At 40.3% G+C, this 21,568-nt stretch overlaps 1 protein-coding gene across 1 annotated transcript in view; it reads left to right on the forward strand.

Moving 5' to 3' along the window:
• The window catches only part of LOC145355530 (uncharacterized), a 201,272-nt gene that overhangs the window by 37,912 nt on the left and 141,792 nt on the right, over nt 1-21,568 (forward strand). The window contains exon 4 of the mRNA XM_080207775.1: nt 6,863-7,023. Coding sequence (XP_080063901.1) covers nt 6,863-7,023 — 161 coding nt within the window. The remainder of the gene's footprint in view (nt 1-6,862; nt 7,024-21,568) is intronic.

A 21,568-nucleotide genomic window follows, 5' to 3' on the forward strand; every position in this document is an offset into this window, starting at 1 on the left:
TCTTTTCAAAAATAAGTCTCTATCAGCTCTTAAATCTGTCTCCTTTTTCTGCTGGTACTGCCTTTTCAGAGCTGATGGAAAGTTTCTGTTGCACAGATTTTGAAATTGTTGATATTTTTGGTAATGAAGATTAAAGCTTCACAATTATACATGGAAATGGTTGAACTAATATGCAGTAAGCACTGCCGTTTTTGAGTTACCTTTAACTATGCGGCTGATATAAGTATAATGACAGTGGCGACTATAATCAAACGATCCTCAAACTTAACTAGGTAATTTATAATGTTTGTGTTTATTTTGTGACAGTTAGCTTTGAAGAGGTGTCATTTTTTTTAAAGTGGAAGAAAGACTTGTATTTATATTGCACCTTTCACAACCTCAGACTATCCCAAAATCGCAACCATTCATGTAGCTTCTGAAGTAAAGCCACTGTTCTGAAGTAGGAAACTTGGCATCCAATTTGCACAGAGCAAAATCCTGTCAACAACGACAACAACAACATGGTAATCTTAAACTAATTGGTTTTGGTGACCTTGATTGACAGGTAAATATTGGCAAGGACTTCAATAATTTCATGTTTTTGGTTACAAGATTCTAGTGGCTGACTGGGTAGTCATGATATATCCCACTGGTTTTACTTCCCATTGAAATCAGTGAAAAGTAAAATCGAGTTGGGTGTGCTCTGGGCAGTTGATCCGATCCTGCCAGTATTTATGTCTGGAGATATAGTTAGAACTCTGGCACTGTTTTCTCCACATGCCACCTAAATAGCCTAACAAGTTCAGAGACAACTATTTCCATTAATATTTTAAGAGATTCTTAGCAGCTGTCAGGAACTCATTTTTACTATAGTTGCGCCATAAACTGTATGCATTGTCGCTCCTGAAGCTTCTACTTCACTCTTAACGGGTGACTGAAGCTCCATCAAAATCTGACAGGCTGCCAGATTTCTTATCCTTTCAAATGGTAAGTTGCCTATAGAGAATATGATTTGGGGCTGGGAACTGACTGATTCAGCGCTAATGATCTACAAGCACAAAAGATAATTGGACCTTTCTGCCAACTGTTTCAAGTGGCTTGCTCACCATTGACCTAGTATACTTCCAATTGAAAATTGAAATCTAGTAATTAACAGTCTAGTGTCCTTTTAATTATATAATGATCACTATATGCTGCCGTTTTCCCTTGTCTAGAAAATGAACAATTTAGAAGTGTTGAATCTCATTCCTTAAGGAGTTAAGATATTTTAGAAATGTAAAATTAATATTTTTCCTTACCTTTCAATTCTGTCTCAGTTTTTCTGAATTCAAGCTTTCCTTCACTATAGAAGAAAAGCAAAACATTGCAGATGTTGAAAATCTGTAATAAAGACAAAAAAAGGTGGAAATACCTATCTGATCTTGCAGCATCTGTGGAGCGAGAGAAACAAAGTTAACGGCCTGAAGTTAACTCAAATCTGCAAATGTGTTCAGTGTGTCTTTTGTTGTATTTTAACATAGTTTATTATTGTTTCTCTTCTGGATTTGGCATTGATTGCCACAAAGAACTGTTTCATGTGCTCTCAACTGCAGTATCAAGATGAGCAGAGAATTTGGGGGAGTTGGAAACTGTTATGTATTTAAATGATTGCTTTAAGAACTGATTGCATGATTTAATGGTGATAACAGTGTGTTTCACAGGCTGCTGATTAGTTTAATTTTCTGATCTGTACAGGAGTAGTGCTGAATAGCTCCTAGAATAAACCTGTTGTGTGTTATTTTAAATATACATATGCCAACCACATCTTTTTGTTTAAAATCCACAACTCCTAACATGTTTAGGACATTGTAGAAACCAGAAATGTCCAGGTCTGTAATAGGTTTAGGCTCCTCAGAGGTTGCACATCACTTCAGCATCATTTCCCTTCTGGCTCTGTAAGTAGCCAGAAAAGTGTGTTCTTCCCCACCAAAGAAAGAAGAAGCATGCTGCTGCTATGAAGAAGGCATGTCTGCAGAAAGCAAGTAGCAAGAACATTGTGTCAAACACCTGAATACAATGCAGGGAGTATTTAAGTAAATTAACCAGGTGAAGAAAGGTGAATATAGTTGCATGTTCAACTACATTCTGCTGTGGACATCAACTATAGAATCCCTACAGCACAGAAGGAGGCCAATCACCTCATTGAGCCTGTACCAACAACAATCCCACCCAGGCCCTATCCCCAGAATCGCACGTATTTAGCTGACTAATCCCCCTGACACTAAAGGGCAATTTTAGCATTGCCTATCCATCTAACCAGCACATCTTTGGACTGTGGGAAGAAACCAGAGCACATGGAGGAGTCCCACACAGACACAAGGAGAATGTGCAAACTCCACACAAAGTCACTCAAGGCTGGAATTGAACCTGGGCCCCTGATGCTGTGAGGCAGCAGTGCTAACCATTGTGCTGCTGTGCTGCCTGCCTCGTCAACCTGTCTCGTCAAGCCTCTTCAGTCCTACAACTTTCCTCATTACATCACTGCTCATCCCCTTTCTTGGCAAGATTCTTGGGGCACTGTCACCAGTATTGGGGAAAATGGACCTGTACTACTGGGATAGCATTCAGTTGAACTGCACCGGAACCAATGTTCCAGTGAATCATATAACCTGGGCTATAGAGAGAACTTTAAATAGTTGTGCGGGGGAGTGGTGGGGATAGACAATTCATGTAAGGGGAGATTTGGAAAGTCAAAGAGAAGGACCAGGCAATAGTGCAGGATGGCATTATGGGACTCTCTCTGGCTGGCTGGGGAGGAGGAGGAAGAGTGTACCTGTGCTGCTAATGAAGTGGAGGCAGCAAAGAAAGTCAAGAATTCCTCAAGTCTCAAGTGAGTAAACAATGTTCCCTCCATATCCCATATAACGTACTGATGCCATGTGCCTTCACTTGAAGGCCAACCACCAGAACAGGCCGGACCATTCCTTAGAACCAACAGATTCTAGCCATGCTGAAGGGGACTTCTCCAATTCCACCATGAAAGATGTGTCAAAGCTGTTACTCGTACCTGGCACCAGTGCAGATACTCACACCTTGATGAGATCATTAAGTGGGCTGGCTTCTAGGTCACTCATTGGTGAACACCTCACAACTGATGATCCACAGCAGATGGAGGCAGGGACATTGCACAGAACTGGCACTCGGAGGGATGTCAGAGCCCAGCATTCTGCTGAGCCCCAAGCCAATGACGTGCTCCTGGGCCTGTTTGTCCCACGGCTACTGGCATTCCTGAAGCAGAGTTGCGAGTTTCAGGAAAAGATGGCTGTCCTTGGATTGCAAGGCTGATTAGAGAGTCCCATTGACTTCTATCCGGGTAGGTGGTGCCATCCCTGCAGCGTACTGAGGCCAGTCTGGGAGATTGGCGTCTGTAGGGGAGACCTTAGTACAGGACTTGCACTGTATGGCAGGAGATGCTTGCATCAAGGTGCTGCGCTCCGACTGCATGATTCTGGTACTGGTGGGAAACCATGAGTGTCTGTCCCAGAGAATGGTAGGGCTTCTGGATCTCACTTCAGCTGCCCCTCCATCCTATGGTATCCCCTGGTACTAAAAGGGAAGAGGATCAGCAAGTGTACAGCCTGGAACCATCCAGCCAAGTGACCTTGGGTGTCTCTAGCCCATCTGACATCCTCCTTTCTATGAGCAACATACTTCTAGCCTTTGATACCGAGGAAGGCAGCAGACCAATATATGTGCTGCCCGAAAGCAGGCCTGGGCCCTCAAGATCCCTGCTCCCCCAGGAGGCACCTGCCAAAGTCAACTTGGGCAAAAGGACATGGGAGTCAGTAGGCTGCCTCGCCTCAGCTATGGAACCTGGGGATACAGTTAGACATAGCGGGAGGGGAAGGAAGATTAAGAAACCGTAGGCACTTAGCGGGCATGGACAAATATAGGCATTATTTGCAGTAAGGTCACCATTTCGTTCTGAATGTTTGTGAATAAATGTCACTTTGTCCACCCACAGAGTTTCCATCTAGTCTGTTTGTGTCACCAACTTGGTGTATTACTGTGCTCACCTGGCACTCCCTGTGGAGTGTGAGAATGGCAGTGCTATGTCCCTCCCACACTCTTGCCAGTATCCACAAAAGAAGGACACTCCCTCAGCTGTAATATAGATAGGAAGGAGGACACGGGAAATGCTGCCTGCATACTAGCCTTCAAAACCCCTTTGGAGCAAGGAGCACCCCAACGTGAAGGATAGAGAAGGCCTGTAACTGACTCCTCCCAAAACCTCTCCTTAAAGTGGCAATTCTGGGTCTGCCACCCCAGCCCTGAGTTGAACCTATCCACGTTCCCTGAGTCTTCTCGGATGCTAGCTGCCTGAGTATTCGCCTCCAAAACCCTCCTCGAAGATGAAGGCGACAGGTTCATGCTTCTGTAGACCTGTTGTAAATGGTGCCAACGGAACATCATGTCAGTGCCCACTGAAAATTCTGTGTGTGGGTCAATACCTGGAGATAGTGCTCGCTAATGACATGCTAATGTATTAAAAAGAGTTCTGTGGTCCCGTGGCGTGTTTCAGGGCACTCCATTGGTGAGGCGCGGGGAAGATTGGAACTTGGAAACTCATTGGTGCGAATCACGCCTTCTGGATGTTGAGCATGTGCCACCATTCCCACAGATGGTGAGTGCAGGCTCAAATTTGCCCCCCCATCCCCCCGTCGCTCTGTCTCTGCAAAAGCCACAGGCATTGCACCGTGTACAAATAGTAAGGAAGGTAGAGGGTGTCGTTGCATATGGGACAATGATATGTTGTGAAGTTTTCATTTTTCAGTGGAATCACATAAATTTGGGAACCTTGCATCGCTTTCCAATCTTACCCTTTATTGCTGCTGGCAAGTCACCTTTTAACTTGTTTGGTGAGAATGTGAAGATATGCATTGATAAGGATCCAGGAGGTTGTGTAAGGGGTGGTTGTTTGCAGGACTGCTTTGCTTCGGTGACATGGCAGAGCAGGAATGGGATAAAGGATTGAGAAAGGTGGTCAGTGTTGTGGTTCGGAAATCGCTCCATTGGTGTATCTTGCATGAATCTTATATTAATAAGGACATCCTGGGTAGCAATGTGAGCAACTGGTGCTACATTGCCCTCTATGTCCCTCTCTGCATGCTACCTGTACTGCATAGCTTGTTCCTTTCTTCAGATTCAAGCCTCATTACTAAGCAATATCATTCTAAGAATATCACTGTGCAACCTTGCTGGAAACCTTGCCTGATGCACAGTGAAGGGCATCTCAAGACTTTTTTATAGGTACCTGAGTTTAACCTTTGTAATGTTGATAGTTTGTTTCCATAGAATCCCGACAATGCTGAAGGAGGCCATTCGGTCCATCAAGTCTGCACTGACTCTCTGAAAGTGCATCTTAGTCAGGTCCAGGGAATCTGGAACTTGTCTGGGGAAATGTATTTTTGTGATTGCATACCTAGCTTCACGTTGATGGAGTGGAACTCTTTTAAGGTTCAGAAAAACTCCTGATTGATCTAGTGGTTCATGGATTTTCTTGTGGGTGCACCCAGTGACATCCTGCAATATGGAAAGTCATCCAGCAGCACATAATTGCTGGTCCTTGCGAGCAACCCATATTTGCTCATTCATTCATTGACCACTAACAGGGAAATCTGGATATTGTCTCCAGCAGATTCATGGAAGGATCTGGAGACAAAATGTTAAGGGCTGTAGTCACTTTTACACTCACTGGCAATATATGGCCAACAGGATGCAAGTCTTCTTTGTGAAGGCTGTATATGTCCACTACCAGCTGACATGACAACTTCTGAAGCATTGCATACAGCCTTAGGCTGTGTATGTCACTTGCATGTTGTACCCTCTGCTGTTCAGCTGCAAGCCACTCAGTAGCAGGACACTGCTGTTGATACTGCACATATTATTCCTCATTTGATGCCAAGGTACCACCCATCCTTATGTGAATCAGAAAACTGAGTACAGAAATTAAACTCTTGGCACCCTGATCCATCTTATTAAGTTTCTACGAACTTTTATTTCTCAACATTTTAAATTGATAGTCCCAAGCAGTCATTTTACTGAAATGAGTTCAAGTTGGGAGTTCAAGATTCAGATGGGAATTCTGAAGAGCATCTCCAATCCCTGCTGCCTTTCCCAAGACACCTTCCCATATGACAGCATGAAATGCACCACTTGTCCTTTCATTTCAACCAGCTCCACCATGCAGGGCTCCAAATACACATTCCAGATGAAACAGCTAATACGAATTTCTTTCAATTTAGCATATTGTAATTGTTTTTCACAATGTAACATCAACATCAGGAAAATTAAATGCATATTGGCTGTTTGTTTGACTGAACCTGCCTGTTCAGTTATCAAAAGTGATTCTGAAGTTCTGGTTCTTAATCTCTCTTTCTCCTACACTGTTCCAATGTAAATCAAAGAAAGCTTGCAAAACAGCATCTCATTTTTTTGCTTTGATTAGGCAGTTTACAACTTCCTGACCTCGGTATTGAGTTTACCAATTTCAGATCATAATCCTTGCGCACGTTTTGTTTTTGGACAGCAGGTCCTGGTAATGATTCCATTCTTCATTTAAACATTCCTGCCTTTGCCTTATCACAGATTTACCCTTTTTGTTCTTTCTTCTCGATACCCACTCGTGCCTGTGTTTTTAAAACCTATAACATTGGTAGTATGTTTCAGTTTTGATGAACTGAAATATTGGTTTGTTCCTATCTCCACAGATACTGCCTGAGCTTCAATTCCCAGAATTTTCTGTTTAGATTTCCATCATCTGATGTCTTGCCTCGGCTATTTATTATTCCACTTCAGTTATTTTTCCTGCAAAAAAGTTTATTCTTTATCTTTTTCATTGCAGATCAAGAATATGGCAACTTCTGAAGCATTAGGAGTCCTTGTTTATGTAAGGCCTGGGAGGCCACTTCAGGATATGAAATGTAAAGGAGTAGAATGCCTCACTACCATAAATATACCAGCCTCAATAATGCATTTTCAGAAAAACGTGATTGATGTATTAAGGTAAACATTCATTTTTTTTCTTTGCCTGCTTCATGTCATAGACTAGAATTATACTGACCTGGTGTGGTTACTGATTTTATACAGTGGTTGCAGATGTATGACTGGACCAGCTTGGTATCAGACTGCCTCAGAACACATTTTATGCATGTTCGGCCAAGCCACAAATACATTGCCAGTTTTGTCTCATATTCCACTACTTGATACATCATTAAATCATGCCAAAAGGTTATTACTTTTGCTGATCATTAGACCTGTAGAGCAGGTCTGGTTAACTTCTCCAGAAGCTTTTTACTGGAAGATGAATTACATAACATTACACAGAACTTAATACCAATTGAGAGTGATAGCTATTTCTGTGAAGCAGAGAACTAACTGCCTTGAGTTAATGTAAGTGTGGAGCCCATCCCACATATTTGTTTTCTGTGGATCTGTTTAAGAAAGTGGAGCCAAGTCTCTGAACCCACAACCATCTGACTCAGATGAAAATGCTATCAGCTGAACTACAGCTGACTGGCTCCATAAACTGAATGTAAAAAGCAGAAGAATGCCATATGGATATCAATCTCTGAGAACTGCATGTAAATTAAATGCAAATTTGAAAGCACCTGAATATGCAGTTGTGTATTTTAATTTGCCTTCCTCACATTGTCAAGCTTACTTATGTTTTCATTCTTTTACTTTACTTAACCATATACTAGTTTAAAAATGACTGAACACACAAGAGGGTCATGCTGACTGGGTGAGTGTTTTTTGCAATATCTCCATTCAATCCACAAGGGTCATCCCCCGGCTTCCATTTTCCTTTCACTTCACATTTGCACCTCGTTGCCAGTCTGATTTTCTTGAACATTGCCAGTTGCAACGTTTCAGTGAAGCTTGGCACGAGTTTAAGGAACAGCACCTCATATTTTCACTGGGCACTGTACAGAGTTCTGTAACCAACAATTTTAATTCACAACCTCCATTTTGTGTTTCTTTGCTGGTTTGTGTTTTTCCTCTTGTTTCGCCCTTCTTTCTTTAGTTGGCATTCAGAGAGCAGCTATTAGGATCCTGCAATTCTTACCTGCTCTACACACACCTTTTGTTTGTTTATTTGTTCCATTACCACACTCGTAGAACATTACAGCGCAGTACAGGCCCTTTGGCCCTCGATGTTGCACCGACCTGTGAAAACCAATCAAAAGCCCATCTAACCTACACTATTCCAATATCATCCATATGTTTATCCAATGACCATTTAAATGCCCTTAATGTTGGCGAATCCACTACTGTTACAGGCAGGGCATTCCACGCCCTTACTACTCTCTGAGTAAAGATCCTACCTCTGACATCTGTCCTATGTCTATCACTCCTCAATTTAAAGCTTTGTCCCCTCATGCTAGCCATCACCATCCGAGGAAAAAGGCTCACACTGTCCACCCTACCTAATCCTCTGATCAGCTTGAATGTCTCTATTAAGTCACCTCTCAACCTTCTTCGCTCTAATGAAAACAGCCTCAAGTCCCTCACCCTTTCCTGATAAGACCTTCCCATCATACCAGGCAAATTCTGGTAAATCTCCTCTGCACCCTTTCCTGTGCTTCCACATCCTTCCTATAATGCAGCGACCAGAACTGTACTAAGTACTCCAAATGCAGCCGCACCAGAGTTTTGTACAGCTGCAACGTGACCTCCATGGCTCCGAAACTCAATCCCAATAAAAGCTAATACACCGTATGCCTTCTTAACAACCCTATCAACCTGGATGCCAACTTTCACGATCTATGCACATGGACACTGAGATCTCTCTGCTCATCCACACTACCAAGTATCTTACCATTAGCCCAGTACACTGTTCTCCTGTTACTCCTTCCAGAGTGAATCACCTCACACTTTTCCGCATTAAACTCCAATTGCCACCTCTCAGCCCACCTCTGCAGCTTATCAATGTCCCTCTGTAACCCGCAACATCCTTCTGCACTATCCACAACTCCACCGACTTTAGTGTCATCCACAAATTTACTAACCCATCCCTCTACGCCCTCATGCAGGGTCATTTATAAAAGTGACAAGCCGCAGTGGCTTCAAAACAGATCCGTGCGGTACACCACTAGTAACTAAACTCCAGGATGAACATTTCCCACCCTCTGTCTTCTTACAGTCAGGCAATTTCTGATCCAAACTGCTAAAACACCCTTAATCCCATGCCTCCATATCTATTGCAATAGTCTACCGTGGGGAATCTTATCAAACGCTTTACTGAAATCCATATACACCACATTAACTGTTTTACCCTCAACCACCTCTTTGGTCACCTTCTCAAAGAACTCTAAGGTTTGTGAGACACGACCTACCCTTCACAAAATCGCATTGACTATCCCTAATCAAATTATTCCTTTCTAGATGATTATAAATTCTATCTCTTATAATCCTTTCCAGAACTTTGCCCAGACAGGAGTAAGGCTCATTGGTCTATTATTGGTCTATAATGACCAGAGTTGTCTCTATTCCCCTCCTTGCCCTTTATATGCCCTGTTTGTGATCAGAACTCCCACCCACCTGATGAAGGAACAGACAGTTCCGAAAGCTAGTGGCATTTGCTGCAAATAAACCTGTTGGACTTTAATCTGGTGTTGTGAGACTTCTTACTGTAATCCTCCCTCAGTCCAAAGGCATGCGGGTTAGGTTGATTGTCCAAGCTAAGGAGGATTAGCAAGGTAAACGTGTGGGGTTACGGGGCTAGGGGCTGGTTGGGATTGTGGTCGGTGCAAACTCGATAAGCCGAATGGCCTCCTTCAGTATTGTAGGGATTCTATGTAAGGGCACAGATCTGAAATATTAAGCTGAATTATGTGGTCCATCTGCACTTAAGACAGCTGAGAGCTGGACCTGTAATTAGGGTTGTACATCATTGGCATATGCCTGTATTTCCATTGACAGGCTTTTTAGCTGTCTTCCCACTGTACCTTCAGATAATTGCTTAACCAATATCCTGTCTTCAATGGGCTGCAATTTCCTTGAGTTAAATGTTGGGAAGACTGGAGCTATTAACTTCAACTCTCCTCACAAACACCATAATCTCTTTCAATCCTCCGCACTCCAGATGGTGAGACTGAACAACTGAAGTTCACAACTTTGGTGTTCTATCCAATCCTAAATTGAGTTTATAATCTTATATAATGTTCATCATAAAAACCATTAAGTTCCACCTCAATATTATCACCTGCCCCAATTCTTGCCACAGTTGAAGTTCTGCTGAAATCCTTATCCATCTCTTTGTCACATTTTTGAATGTTTCAATGCCTTCCTGACTACATTTCCATCTAAAACTTTACTGCTGTACCATTTATCCTATTGGCAGTGTTCTTGCTGGTCTACATTGGTTCATGGTTCCTTCATGCCTGAAATTTAAAATTCTCAACCTATGTTTTAATCCCTTTGTGACACTGCCCCCATTTCTGTGGTCTAACATGGCCTAATCTGCTCTACTTCCTTGGATTTTTCCTTCGTGACCTTCCTTAAATCCATCTCTAATCAAGATTTTGGTTACCCCTGCTAAAGTTTTCTTCTTTGTTACAGCACTCACTTTCATCCGATCCTCTGAGGTGCTTGGAACGTTTCTTGATATTAAACGGATTATAATTTATTGGTAACGTTACTGGGTTGGTAATCTAGAGACCCAAGCTAATTCTCTGGGGACATAGGTTCAAAGTCCCCCACAGTAGCTGGTGGAATTTGAGTTCACTTAATCTGGTGATTGTCATACAATCATCGATTATCTTAAGAATGATCATGTTCCTTTATATTGTGCACTTTCAGTCAATAGTTTATATTTTTTAAATGCACAAGAGGTCACAAAAGATGGTTGCCTGATAATCATCTGAATTATCTTGTGTATTGAAATACTGCCCTGACTCAAGAGGGAACAAAATATCTCTCCAGACTGATGCTGATTTGGGTTCATTTTCCTGGGATAACTATAAAAGGTTGATTTCAAATTGAATGGGTTATTCAGATACAAAGATGCTGGTCTAAACTCTCAAGGTATGAAAGTCTCGACACAGGATGTATAATTCGGTTAGCGACATACCTTGTTTGAAAAATAAACTTGAACTTGCAACAGACCACATGGTGAGACAGCTGTTAGTTGCCTGCATTTAAAACAGCAAGAAGCTGTTCTGCAGAGAAATCCCATTGAACTAGCTACAAGTCAACTAAGCAGCCATGCTAATAAATAACCATGGAGTAAATTCTCCAGTATAGCCCACTGCAGGAATCCCCATGAGCGGGATGGAAAAGTTGACAGACCATTTAGATGTCCGTTGACCTTAGGCTGGAATTTTCGGTTTCGAGGAGGGTGCAACCAGGAAGTTCATGTGCCATATGTTGAAAGTGGGAGCAGGATTCTTTCCAACTTCAAGTTCATTGAGAACCACCTGCAAGTTTGATTACAAGGGTTTTTGCAGCTTACTGAAAATCCTCTGCTCTACAATCCCTTCACTTCAACTAGAACATCAACTCATATCTAAGAAACTGCAGGCCTGCCATGAAAGAGAGTCTGAGAGAATTATACATAGTGATTGTATTGTTTTTCCCTCATTTGTATGTAATCGTAGTGTGAATGTTAGCATGGTGAGTCAAGTGAGTGAGCTGTCACCTTTATAAACTTCAAGGGCATGTGTGGATTAAGAAATAACCTTCCTTATTTTTAAATCTGCACAAAGCTTGTAGCTGGAATTACTGAAATTGGGATCGTCTCTCTTATAAGAAAATACACATCCCTCATCATATATAAAGCATATTGATCATGGCTGTAAGAAAACATAAACTTGCCCATGACAAAAATTCTCTGGTTCACTAATTCTCTACCTCAGGGAAGGAAATCTACTGTCCTTATCTAGTCTGACCTACTTGTGTCTCAGAGCCGTGGGAATTTGGTTGATTCTTGATTGCTCTCTGAAATGGCCGAAGGCACTCACTTAAAGGCCAGTGAGGGGTGGGCAACAAATTTTGACATTACCAGTGATGCCCACAGCTTATTAAGGAATTAGGAAAATAATGTTGTAATGCTTCTAGCATATAGTAAAAATGTATCATATTTTAAAAGATTTTCATCCTTTTTTTGTATCCCTGGATCCACCTGTTTCTGATTTCTTAGTCCACATGTCTTTTTTTCCAAAAAGGCATCGTGGAGGTCACAGAAAAAGGAGTAACCACAGTCTCCACAGGATTCAAAGGGCAATCCAGTACTAAGTGCAAGAGATTTGAGCATTCTTGCATAAATGAGTTTCTCTTTATATTCAACTAAATTTTAGCCAAAATCCACAAAGGATCATTGGCATCTCTGTCTATTATAGAGACACTATGAATTGCATGTAACTTGAGGGGCACACTTCACAAGCATGGGGAAAGGCAAGGAGGCAGGTCTCTATGAACTACAACTTCTAACCAGATCTGAGGAATAGCTTAACAATCACTCACTTCCCCCTCGTACATCTTCATCTATGGAGCTGCGTGATCTGATTACGCTTTATAGGATGGGGCTAATATTGGCTTCGGGGGCAATGGTAATCTTGAAATTGAAAGGACAAAAATTGTCCCAGTTTGTTCACACAGTTCAGATCTTTGAGACAATGTTTATTTAGCGCTTATTAAGTTGAGGCACCTTTAATGATTTTTTTCCCCATAAACAATTATCCTAAAATTGAATTTCCAAAGTATACCTTCTGCAATAAAGAATGAGTCCGTGAGACGTTGCAATTGTCTTTAAAGATCAATTTCATAAAGTAAATAAAGAAATTAACAGTCAAGGAAGCTATTGAATTCGATGTAATATTCTTAAATATTACAATATTATTAAATATTAATAATATTATTAGAAAGACACACTGTAACCTCAGAGCTCTAGTCTTAGGCAATGGACCCTACTATATTTTTGAGCATGTGAGGGGCCATTTATTTAAGTGTTTATTTAAGTGTTTATTTATGTGTTAAGTGCTCGCAATATTATTAAATGCCGTCTTGAATGGGTGTATTAAGACATCCTCGTAGAAGGTTGTTCAAGGTTGCACTCTGTTAATGCCTTGATGATACTGCTGGGTATCCTCAAAAGTATATTTTTTACTGGCACTTTCTCCAGAATGACTAACAGCTACTCTGAAAGATGAGCACTGGTAAAATCTCCATTATTGTTTAATGGATGAGCTGTACAATCCTTTAAAAAGAAAGCATCAACAGTAGGGGAGAGAATCTTGTAAATGATGGACAGCAGGCTGGTGTTCATCTTCAAAATTGAACAGCAGGCTAATTGACTTCATTGCCAAGGAAACCAAGTCAGTGACTCTGCTGAGAACATTTGACAGCCAATTATTCTATTGCCATTGTCTGTTAAGAATAACCAGTCATTTTTAAAATTATTACAAGTATTCATGTATCATTAATAACATCTAAAATAGATTGGAGATAATGTGATGAAGATGATTTAAAAAGTTGCTATAAGCAAGCGTGCTCAATGTTCTACAAAGATCTACCTAATATTAAAACATTGTAGTCTTGTTGGCAGGATGATGTTAAACAGTGTACAATACCACAGTGCTTGTCAAACTTCATCCATCTATACTATTGAAAAAGGAGTGTTTTGAAAAAAGAGAGAGGTTTATCGTTCATAAACAGTCCCTTTGCCAAATTGCACTTGCAAAGGTGATGCTACTGATCTGAAAATTATTGTTGTACCATGCAGGGCATACTGACAGATTTAATGGTGGTACATGCTAAGGTATTTCGAGCATTTTTCCACACAGTGGATTTCGGACAAATACATGTATTGTGTTCAAAAGAAACAAAGTGAATTCACAGTTTAAAAAACACATGCTACAGCACTGAGAAGGAGGAGCACTTGAGGCTGAATGAACCTCATCTTAGATGGCACCTAGCCATGCCTGTTGTGCTGAGAATGATTCTATTCATATGGGCATTGCATGAAGTGTCTGCTCATGATAGACTCTTAGGAGAAGCATAGCTAATTTGGTTGACACACCTGCTGGCAAATCTCTGCATGGGGAGATGTGTGTTATTTCTGATCCTTCTGCTTCCTGGGGTCAGAATTAACAGAAAGAAGGGAAACTCTTTCAGCCAGTTTTGAAACAAATGATTGTAAAACACAGTTGTCTAGAAGGAAAGGCAATGCCAAGAGCAAGAGAAATTCTGACTGAGTCAATTGCCTGGGATATTAATTTATACTGAAGGCTATTCAAACCATTTAAAAATTGCAAGTGCACAGAGCAAAAACAGTCATACTTAAAAATCACAAGCAGACCCAAAGCGGCAGAAACTGAAAACCTGAGGGTAGCAGTAGAAAAAGGTGTTCAAGAATTTCAGCTAAATCAGTCCTAGGAGGACTTCAGCTAGAAAAAGCATTTGAGTGATGTAGACAGGAAAAAAACAATGCAAAAGGAAGAGATTGAATGAGAGTTGCACAGGTAGGTAGAGGGATTAATGCAAATTTGAGATCAGGAAACTGAAAGAGAGTCTTCATGTTCTTTAACTTTCAGAGAAATGCATGTAAAGCATTCAGTGTCTGAAGTGGAGGCAACAACTGAAGGAACTAAAAAGTAAATTTTAGGAAAGCAGTTAACCAATTTTAATAACATGACAGAATTGGAAAGTTAAAGCATTTTATAACTTTTATTGTTGTGAGAGACATTAGTTTCAGACAATTTAAGCATCTGGTTTTCTAATCAACAGTATAAAACTCTGAAGCAACTAAGCATTTTTGCGGATTATTTTTGTCTCAAAAGTACAGAGAGGCTCTCACCAATGGGTTAGGAGATACCTCAAGTCATTCCACAGGCAAACTGTTCAGTGAGTCAACTGCTCAGCTGAGCTCAAGAGGTCAAAGCTGAAGTCATAGACATGTAAACATTGCAATCAAGGGAAGGATTACCAACCTGTAGGAGGAAATCAAACTAGCGAGAGGCCGATGTGTCGAGCAGAGGCAGTAGGAGACAATTTTAATGACCAGGTCTCATCCTCAACAAAAATGGTTGAGAAGTCAAGAGAAAGCCACTCTTCTGCTTTTAAAAAAAAAACTAACGATGCCAGAAGATACATTGCCCTCCAGTTTAACTGCCCCATGCCTATTGAATCCGATGCTTAAGAAATAATCAATATGTTCCTCTATTGCCATAAGTTAGAGCTTGCTTTTGAGAAGGATGTTCTTTCCTGGTTGTTTTCTGCAGCATTGAACATTTACTTTACAAATTTGGCAGCTGAGTATATGATTTGGGATTTACATTTAAACATGGACATTTATTGAAATTAAATCAATGATGCTTTCAGTTTGATTGATAAGCCCTTTTCTTTAAAAGAAAAATGGTCAAGACTAATGTTTCCTGGAAGCTGTGCGTTCTGTAGGTTCCCACATGGAGCATGTACAAGTCAGCACCTTTGAGTTACCTTGCATGTAGGGTTGCAGAAAGATATTTCAGTAGGCTGCACACTTAAATAAATGGCCCCTCACATGCTCAGAAATATAGTAGGGTCCATTGCCTAAGACTAGAGCTCTGAGGTTATGGTGTGTCTTTCTAACAAATGAAGGTATAGCCACAATTGCTGTACATTGCTTTAGCCATCAGCCTACCTGGAATTAACAAGTAATTGCTGCACTTCATAGAATCTCTACAGTGCAGAAGGAGGCCATTCAGCCCATAGAGCCTGCACTGACAACAATCCCACCCAGGCCCAATCCCCTTAATCTCATGTATTTACCCTGCTGGTCCCCCTGACACTAAGGAGCAATTTAGCATGGCCAATCAACCTAACCTGCATATCTTTGGAGTGTGGAAAGGGCATCTGAAGGAAACCCGCACAGATATGGGGAGAACATGCAAATTCCACAAGCAGTTATCGGAGGCTGAAATTGAAACAGGATTCCTTGTGCTGTGAGGCAGCAGTGCTATCCACTGTGCCACCATGCCACCTGTTTGTGCAGTGAATATGAATTAAACTTAATGCAGTAAGCTAGGTGAATACTTCATAACATAAGGACACTGTTAATGACGCGGTTTAAATTTCTGCAATGCTTAGCAACTTGTCGGCTCAGAAATGGATTGTTGAAACTGTGAAGTCTTCAGTTTTGCAATAGTAAATTGTTTGTGGAGATTTTTGAAATTTTATGTTTAATTTTTTTCTTAATTTTTACATTCTGTTTCTTTCCCTTCTAATAACCCAGTCAATAAATGTCCATTTTTAAAGGTAAATGCCAATGCATATACTCAGCTGCCAAACTTGTAATGTGAACTGTTTAATATTGTAGGAAACAACCAGGAAATAACACCTTCTATTAACCCAGTCTATTTTTCCTTCTGTTTCTCATTCTGTATTTAACGAGTCAAATTCAGTTAATTTCCTTGTGTCATTTCCCAATTTTTCTCCCTCTAACCATGGATAAATGTCATTGGTTAAGGCCATGTACTGTCAGCCCTGGTTCTGCATCAGGTTCACGATGCCCTATTGACCTGGCCATGCTGTACTCTGCTTGCACTTTTAATTATTTGTGCTACAAACATTTTTCACACTGAGGGAAACAGTCATAGCTAATGGAATATGCTGTGAGGTGCCCTGCTGTCGTAAATTCTGAGCCAATTCATTTGAAGCAGATGGAATAATATTGTTGAATAAAATTGTAAAATACTGGAGTAAAGAATTTCAGAGAAAGCATTGCTATACTAATATCCCATGATGTAACTCCTAGCCATATATTTAAATGTGATATTAATCCAAAATTGTAATCATTGTGTCATTATTTTTACATCTTTAATGCGTAGACAATTAATCATTAAACCTTTGAGCAAAAGAGTCAGATCTGTTCCAGATATTCCATTAGTCAAAAGAATATACATTTAATGTGTTGCACCAAAGGGCTAAAAGTCTATTTGAATGTTCAAATTCAAATCTGTCTGAAGCATCATAGATTCCACATCAGATATGTTTCCTGTTTGACAAATGACCATGTTTTGTCATTAATCTAATGTTGCACTGTGTACTGGTAGAACTTTTTTAACATGAACTGTGAAGTTTTTTTATGAATTTATGCTAATAACTGTGCTCTGAACATCCATCAGTGGCTGAAGTAAATAGACTGACTGTGCAAGAACAGAGTTTCATGGAATTATTAAGACTAATGTTATGGAAATTGGCACATTATTTTGTGACAGGAAATGTTGTTTGTGAGCCTGCTCCATTGCAGGAGTGTATTGATTATTATTTACAGGTTTGTTGACGTTCTAGAACATTTGGTGAATATTCAATGTTGCTAAATTCTGTTTACCTGTTCGGTATGCAACTCTAGGGATTTCACAAGAAACCATTTATACATTAGCTGCTTTTCAATGCACTCAGTCATTTATCTGTAAGAATCATTGCGACTTATATAAAAATAAGATGGGAAATTTTTCTGTTAAAAGGTTTATGAAAGTGCTAGTGTAATATGAAAGGTTTTTAATGTTTATGTTCGTGTGATTTGAGTGTCATTAACAAAAGCCAGCATTTGTTATTCATCTTTAATTGCCTTTGAGAAGGTGATGTTGAGCCAGCCTCTTGAATCATAGAATCCTACAGTGCAGAGGAGGCCATTTGGCCCATCGAGTCTGCACTGATCACAGTCCCGCCCAGACCCTCTCCCCATAATCCCATGCATTTATCCTAGCTAGTCCCCCTGACACTAAGGAACTAATTTAGCATGGCTAATCCACCTAACCCACACATCTTTGGACTGAGAGGAAACCAGAACATCTGGAGGAAATCCACGCAGACACGGGGAGTACATGCAAACTCCATACAGACAGTGATCCAAGCTGGGAATCAAACCTGGGTCCCTGGCGCTGTGGGGCAGCAGTGCTAACTACTGACCCACCATGCCGCCCAGGTGTAGCTAATTATTGTAGCTAATCTGATGTAGCTGCACCTGCAGTGATGTTACGAAGGGCATTCCAGGTTTTTGATCCTGCAACAGTGAAGGGACAGTGATATAGTTTGAAGGATGTGGTTTGGAGGGCTACTGATGTTTTCCTTTTGTGAAGGAATACAGCCTTTTATTTATGAAGTTTTCAGAGAATTCAGCTATAAAAAGGAAATCATTAGACTAAAAATACTGATTCCCCTGTGAAGTTAGGATTGAAAATTAAAAGTAGACTTCATCTACTGGAGAAAAAAAGGTTTAAATATATTATGAACATGATGTGGTGATTCTGGCATTGCACTGGAGTAGACATGATAAGAAGTCTCAGAACACCAGGTTAAATTTCAACAGGTTTATTTGGTAACATGAGCTTTTGGAACTCTGCACCTTCATCAGGTGAGTGAAAGTGTAGCGCTCCAAAAGCTTGTGCTATCAAATAAATCGATTGGACTTTAACCTGGTGTTGTGAGACTTCTTACTATATTATAAACATACCTGTGTTATTAATTCTACAACAACATCCTTTTGAAATATCCCATAACACCAGATAGTTTTGAAAAAGAACAGAAACTGACCTTTGTTATCTCAATATATTGATAAATTTTAAGAAACTGCAGTCTAATGATGGATAATCTTAAAAGTTGACCCTAAATAACCTAATCTTGGAAACTGGGTGTTACAAAGAAGTGATCATTATATGCACATTTCATTATCCAATTTGTTTGAAGAATATTAATAAGAACAAAGGATATTGACCAGTTTGAGTACTCAGCAGGCTTCCTGCCGGTTTAGCTCTTTTAGATTATATAAACATTGGAAATGCACAGTAGGATATTCAGATTTATTGGGTTCATTCCCACATCCCTCGGGTAACTGCTGTAGTGTAGTAATGTTAATTCTTCCTTCCTTTGGGGTAGCTGTATCCTTGCTAGACTCAGTAACTTTATACTCTGGCATTTAAGATGAATACCACGTAATGGATATTTTAAATATCACTCTGTAACATCTGGGCATAAGACCTGGATTCTCTATTCTTTCCTTGAATTTGTCAACGTTGTGATTGAATTACTATTAAAAGTGAATTGTGTATTTAGTTTTTAATAAATTTTTATATAATTTAGTCTCTTATAATCTTCTGTATCCAACCTCATCTCATTTGCATATGCTCATCAATGGAGCAGCACATTGTTGAAGACAGATGCGGCCCCTGCAATATCTGGATTGTACTAATCTGGCCAAAACATTTTAAAAAGGAGGAAGATGATATTCTCTTGTATATTCTTTCATATGAAAAGAGGTGGATCAGTTCTTCAGACCCATTTTAAGTATCTTTGAGTCCTATCTTTCTTGACCTTAAGTGAAAGTGATCATTTGGGGATCGCCATGCTAAATCAAACAAATTCAAAATAGATCTAGCAGCTCAAAACTAAACATTCATGAGGTCATCAGCAGCAACAGAATTTGATTCAACCACAGTCTGAAACCTCATGGACCAGAATGTTCCTTATTCTGCCATTAGCATCAAGCAAAGGGGATCGACAACAACAAAATATTCCAGACTCTGAGGAGTGTGCCTGATCCTGAATAGAACCTAAAAGGATTATAATCCACTTCACTTTGACTTTCTAGGTAGTGGTCATGGGTTTACAAGGTTATTTCAAAGAATCCTTGGTTAGCTACTGAACTGCATCTTGTGGATAGGACACACAATGAAGATTATGAAGGTAGTGGATATATAAAGTGGTGAATGGGGTGCCAGTCAAGCAGGCTTCTTTGTTGTTGATAATGTTGAGCTTCTTAAGTGTTTTTGGAACTGCAATCATCCAGGCAGGTGGTATTACATCACATTCTTGACATATGTCTTGTAGATAGTGACTAGGCTTTGGAGCATCAGCAAGTGCTGCTGAATTCCCAATATCCGACCTATTCTTTTTGCCACAATATTCATATGGCTGATCCAGTTAAGTTTTTGGCTGATGGAACTCATCAGAATGTTGACAGTGGGGTGTTCAGGAATGGAATTCCATTGACTATCAAAGGAGCTAGTTAGAATTCATCTTGTTGGTGATGGTCATTATCTGATAGATGTAAGTGCAAATATTACTTGTCACCTATAGCTTTAATACTGCCCAGGTGTTGCTGCATGCAAGCACAGGCAACTTCAGTATCTGGGAAGTTGTGAATGATACCGAACACTGCATTCATCAGCCAACATTCCTATTTTTGACCTTATGATGGAGTGAGGTTTATTGATGACTTAGCGAATATGGATGTGACAAAAAACTATCCTGAGGAACTCCGGAATTAATGTCCTGGGACTGAGATGATTGGCCTCTGACAATGACTGCCGTCTTCCTTTGAGCACAGCATGACCCTCAGCTATTGGAAAGTTTCTCATTTCACATTAATTTCAATTTTATGAAGGTTCCTCAATGCTACACTTGGTCATATGCTAGCTTGATGTCAAGGGTGATAATTCTTACCTCATCTCTCGAATTCAGCTCTTTTGTTCAAGATTGGCCCAAAGCTGTAATGAGGGCAGGAGCTGAGTGCTCCTGGCAGACATCAAAGTGAGTATCGGTGAGCAGGTTATTGCCAAGTGAGTGCTGCTTAGTAGTATTATCAATGACACTTTCCATCACTTTAGTAATTGTTGTGAGTGGATTTTTGGCACAATAATTGACTAGATTGGATTTGTCCTTTTTGTGGGCAATGTTCCTCATTGTTAGGTAGTTGCTAATGTCGTCTACTAAAACAGATTGGCTTAGAGCTTGACTAGTTCTGGAGGGCAAATCTTCAGTACTACAACTGGAAGGCTGACAGGGCCCCATAACCTTTGCTGTTTTCAATGTCTTTTTCCATTTCTTGATTAAAACATGGAGTGAATTCAATTATTTGTAGGCTGGTATCTCTGGAGGTGGGCACCTTGAAGAAGAGGCTAAGATGGATTATCCATTTGGCACTTCTGGTTGAAGATGTTTGCATTGCAAATGTTTCAGCTTTGTGTTTTGCACTGACCCACCAAGGCTCACCCATCATTGAGGATGGAGATGCTTGTTGAGCCTCCCCTTCCCTGATTTATATATTTAATAAACCATCATTTATACCTTGATGTGGCAGAATTCCATATCCTTGATTTTATCCATTGGTTGTGGGATCACTTTGTTCTGTCTCTTGCATGTTGCTTTGGCTGTTCTATATGTATGTAGTCCTGTGTTGTATCTTCTTCAGCTTGACACCTCATTTTTACGTACATGTGGTCGTACTCCTGGCATCATCTCTTGCATTCCTCATTGAAACAAAGTTGATCCCTGCCTCTGAAAGAAAGTTCTTGACCTGAAATAACAATTCTGTTTATCTCTCCTCAGGTGTTGTCAGATCTGCTGAGCATTTCTAACATTCTGTGTTTTTATTTCAGAATGCTAGGACCTGGAATGTTTTGTTGTTGTCGATCCCCTTTGCTTGATGCTAATGGCAGAATGAGGGACATTCTGGATCATGAGATTTCAGATTGTGGTTGAATCAAATTCTGTTGCTGCTGATGACCGCATGAATGTTTAGTTTTGAGCTGCTAGATCTATTTTGAATTTGTTTGATTTAGCATGGTGA

This window comes from Carcharhinus amblyrhynchos, chromosome 2 (genome assembly GCF_965287045.1).
Source record: "Carcharhinus amblyrhynchos chromosome 2, sCarAmb.v2.hapA, whole genome shotgun sequence".
NCBI lineage: Eukaryota > Metazoa > Chordata > Chondrichthyes > Carcharhiniformes > Carcharhinidae > Carcharhinus > Carcharhinus amblyrhynchos.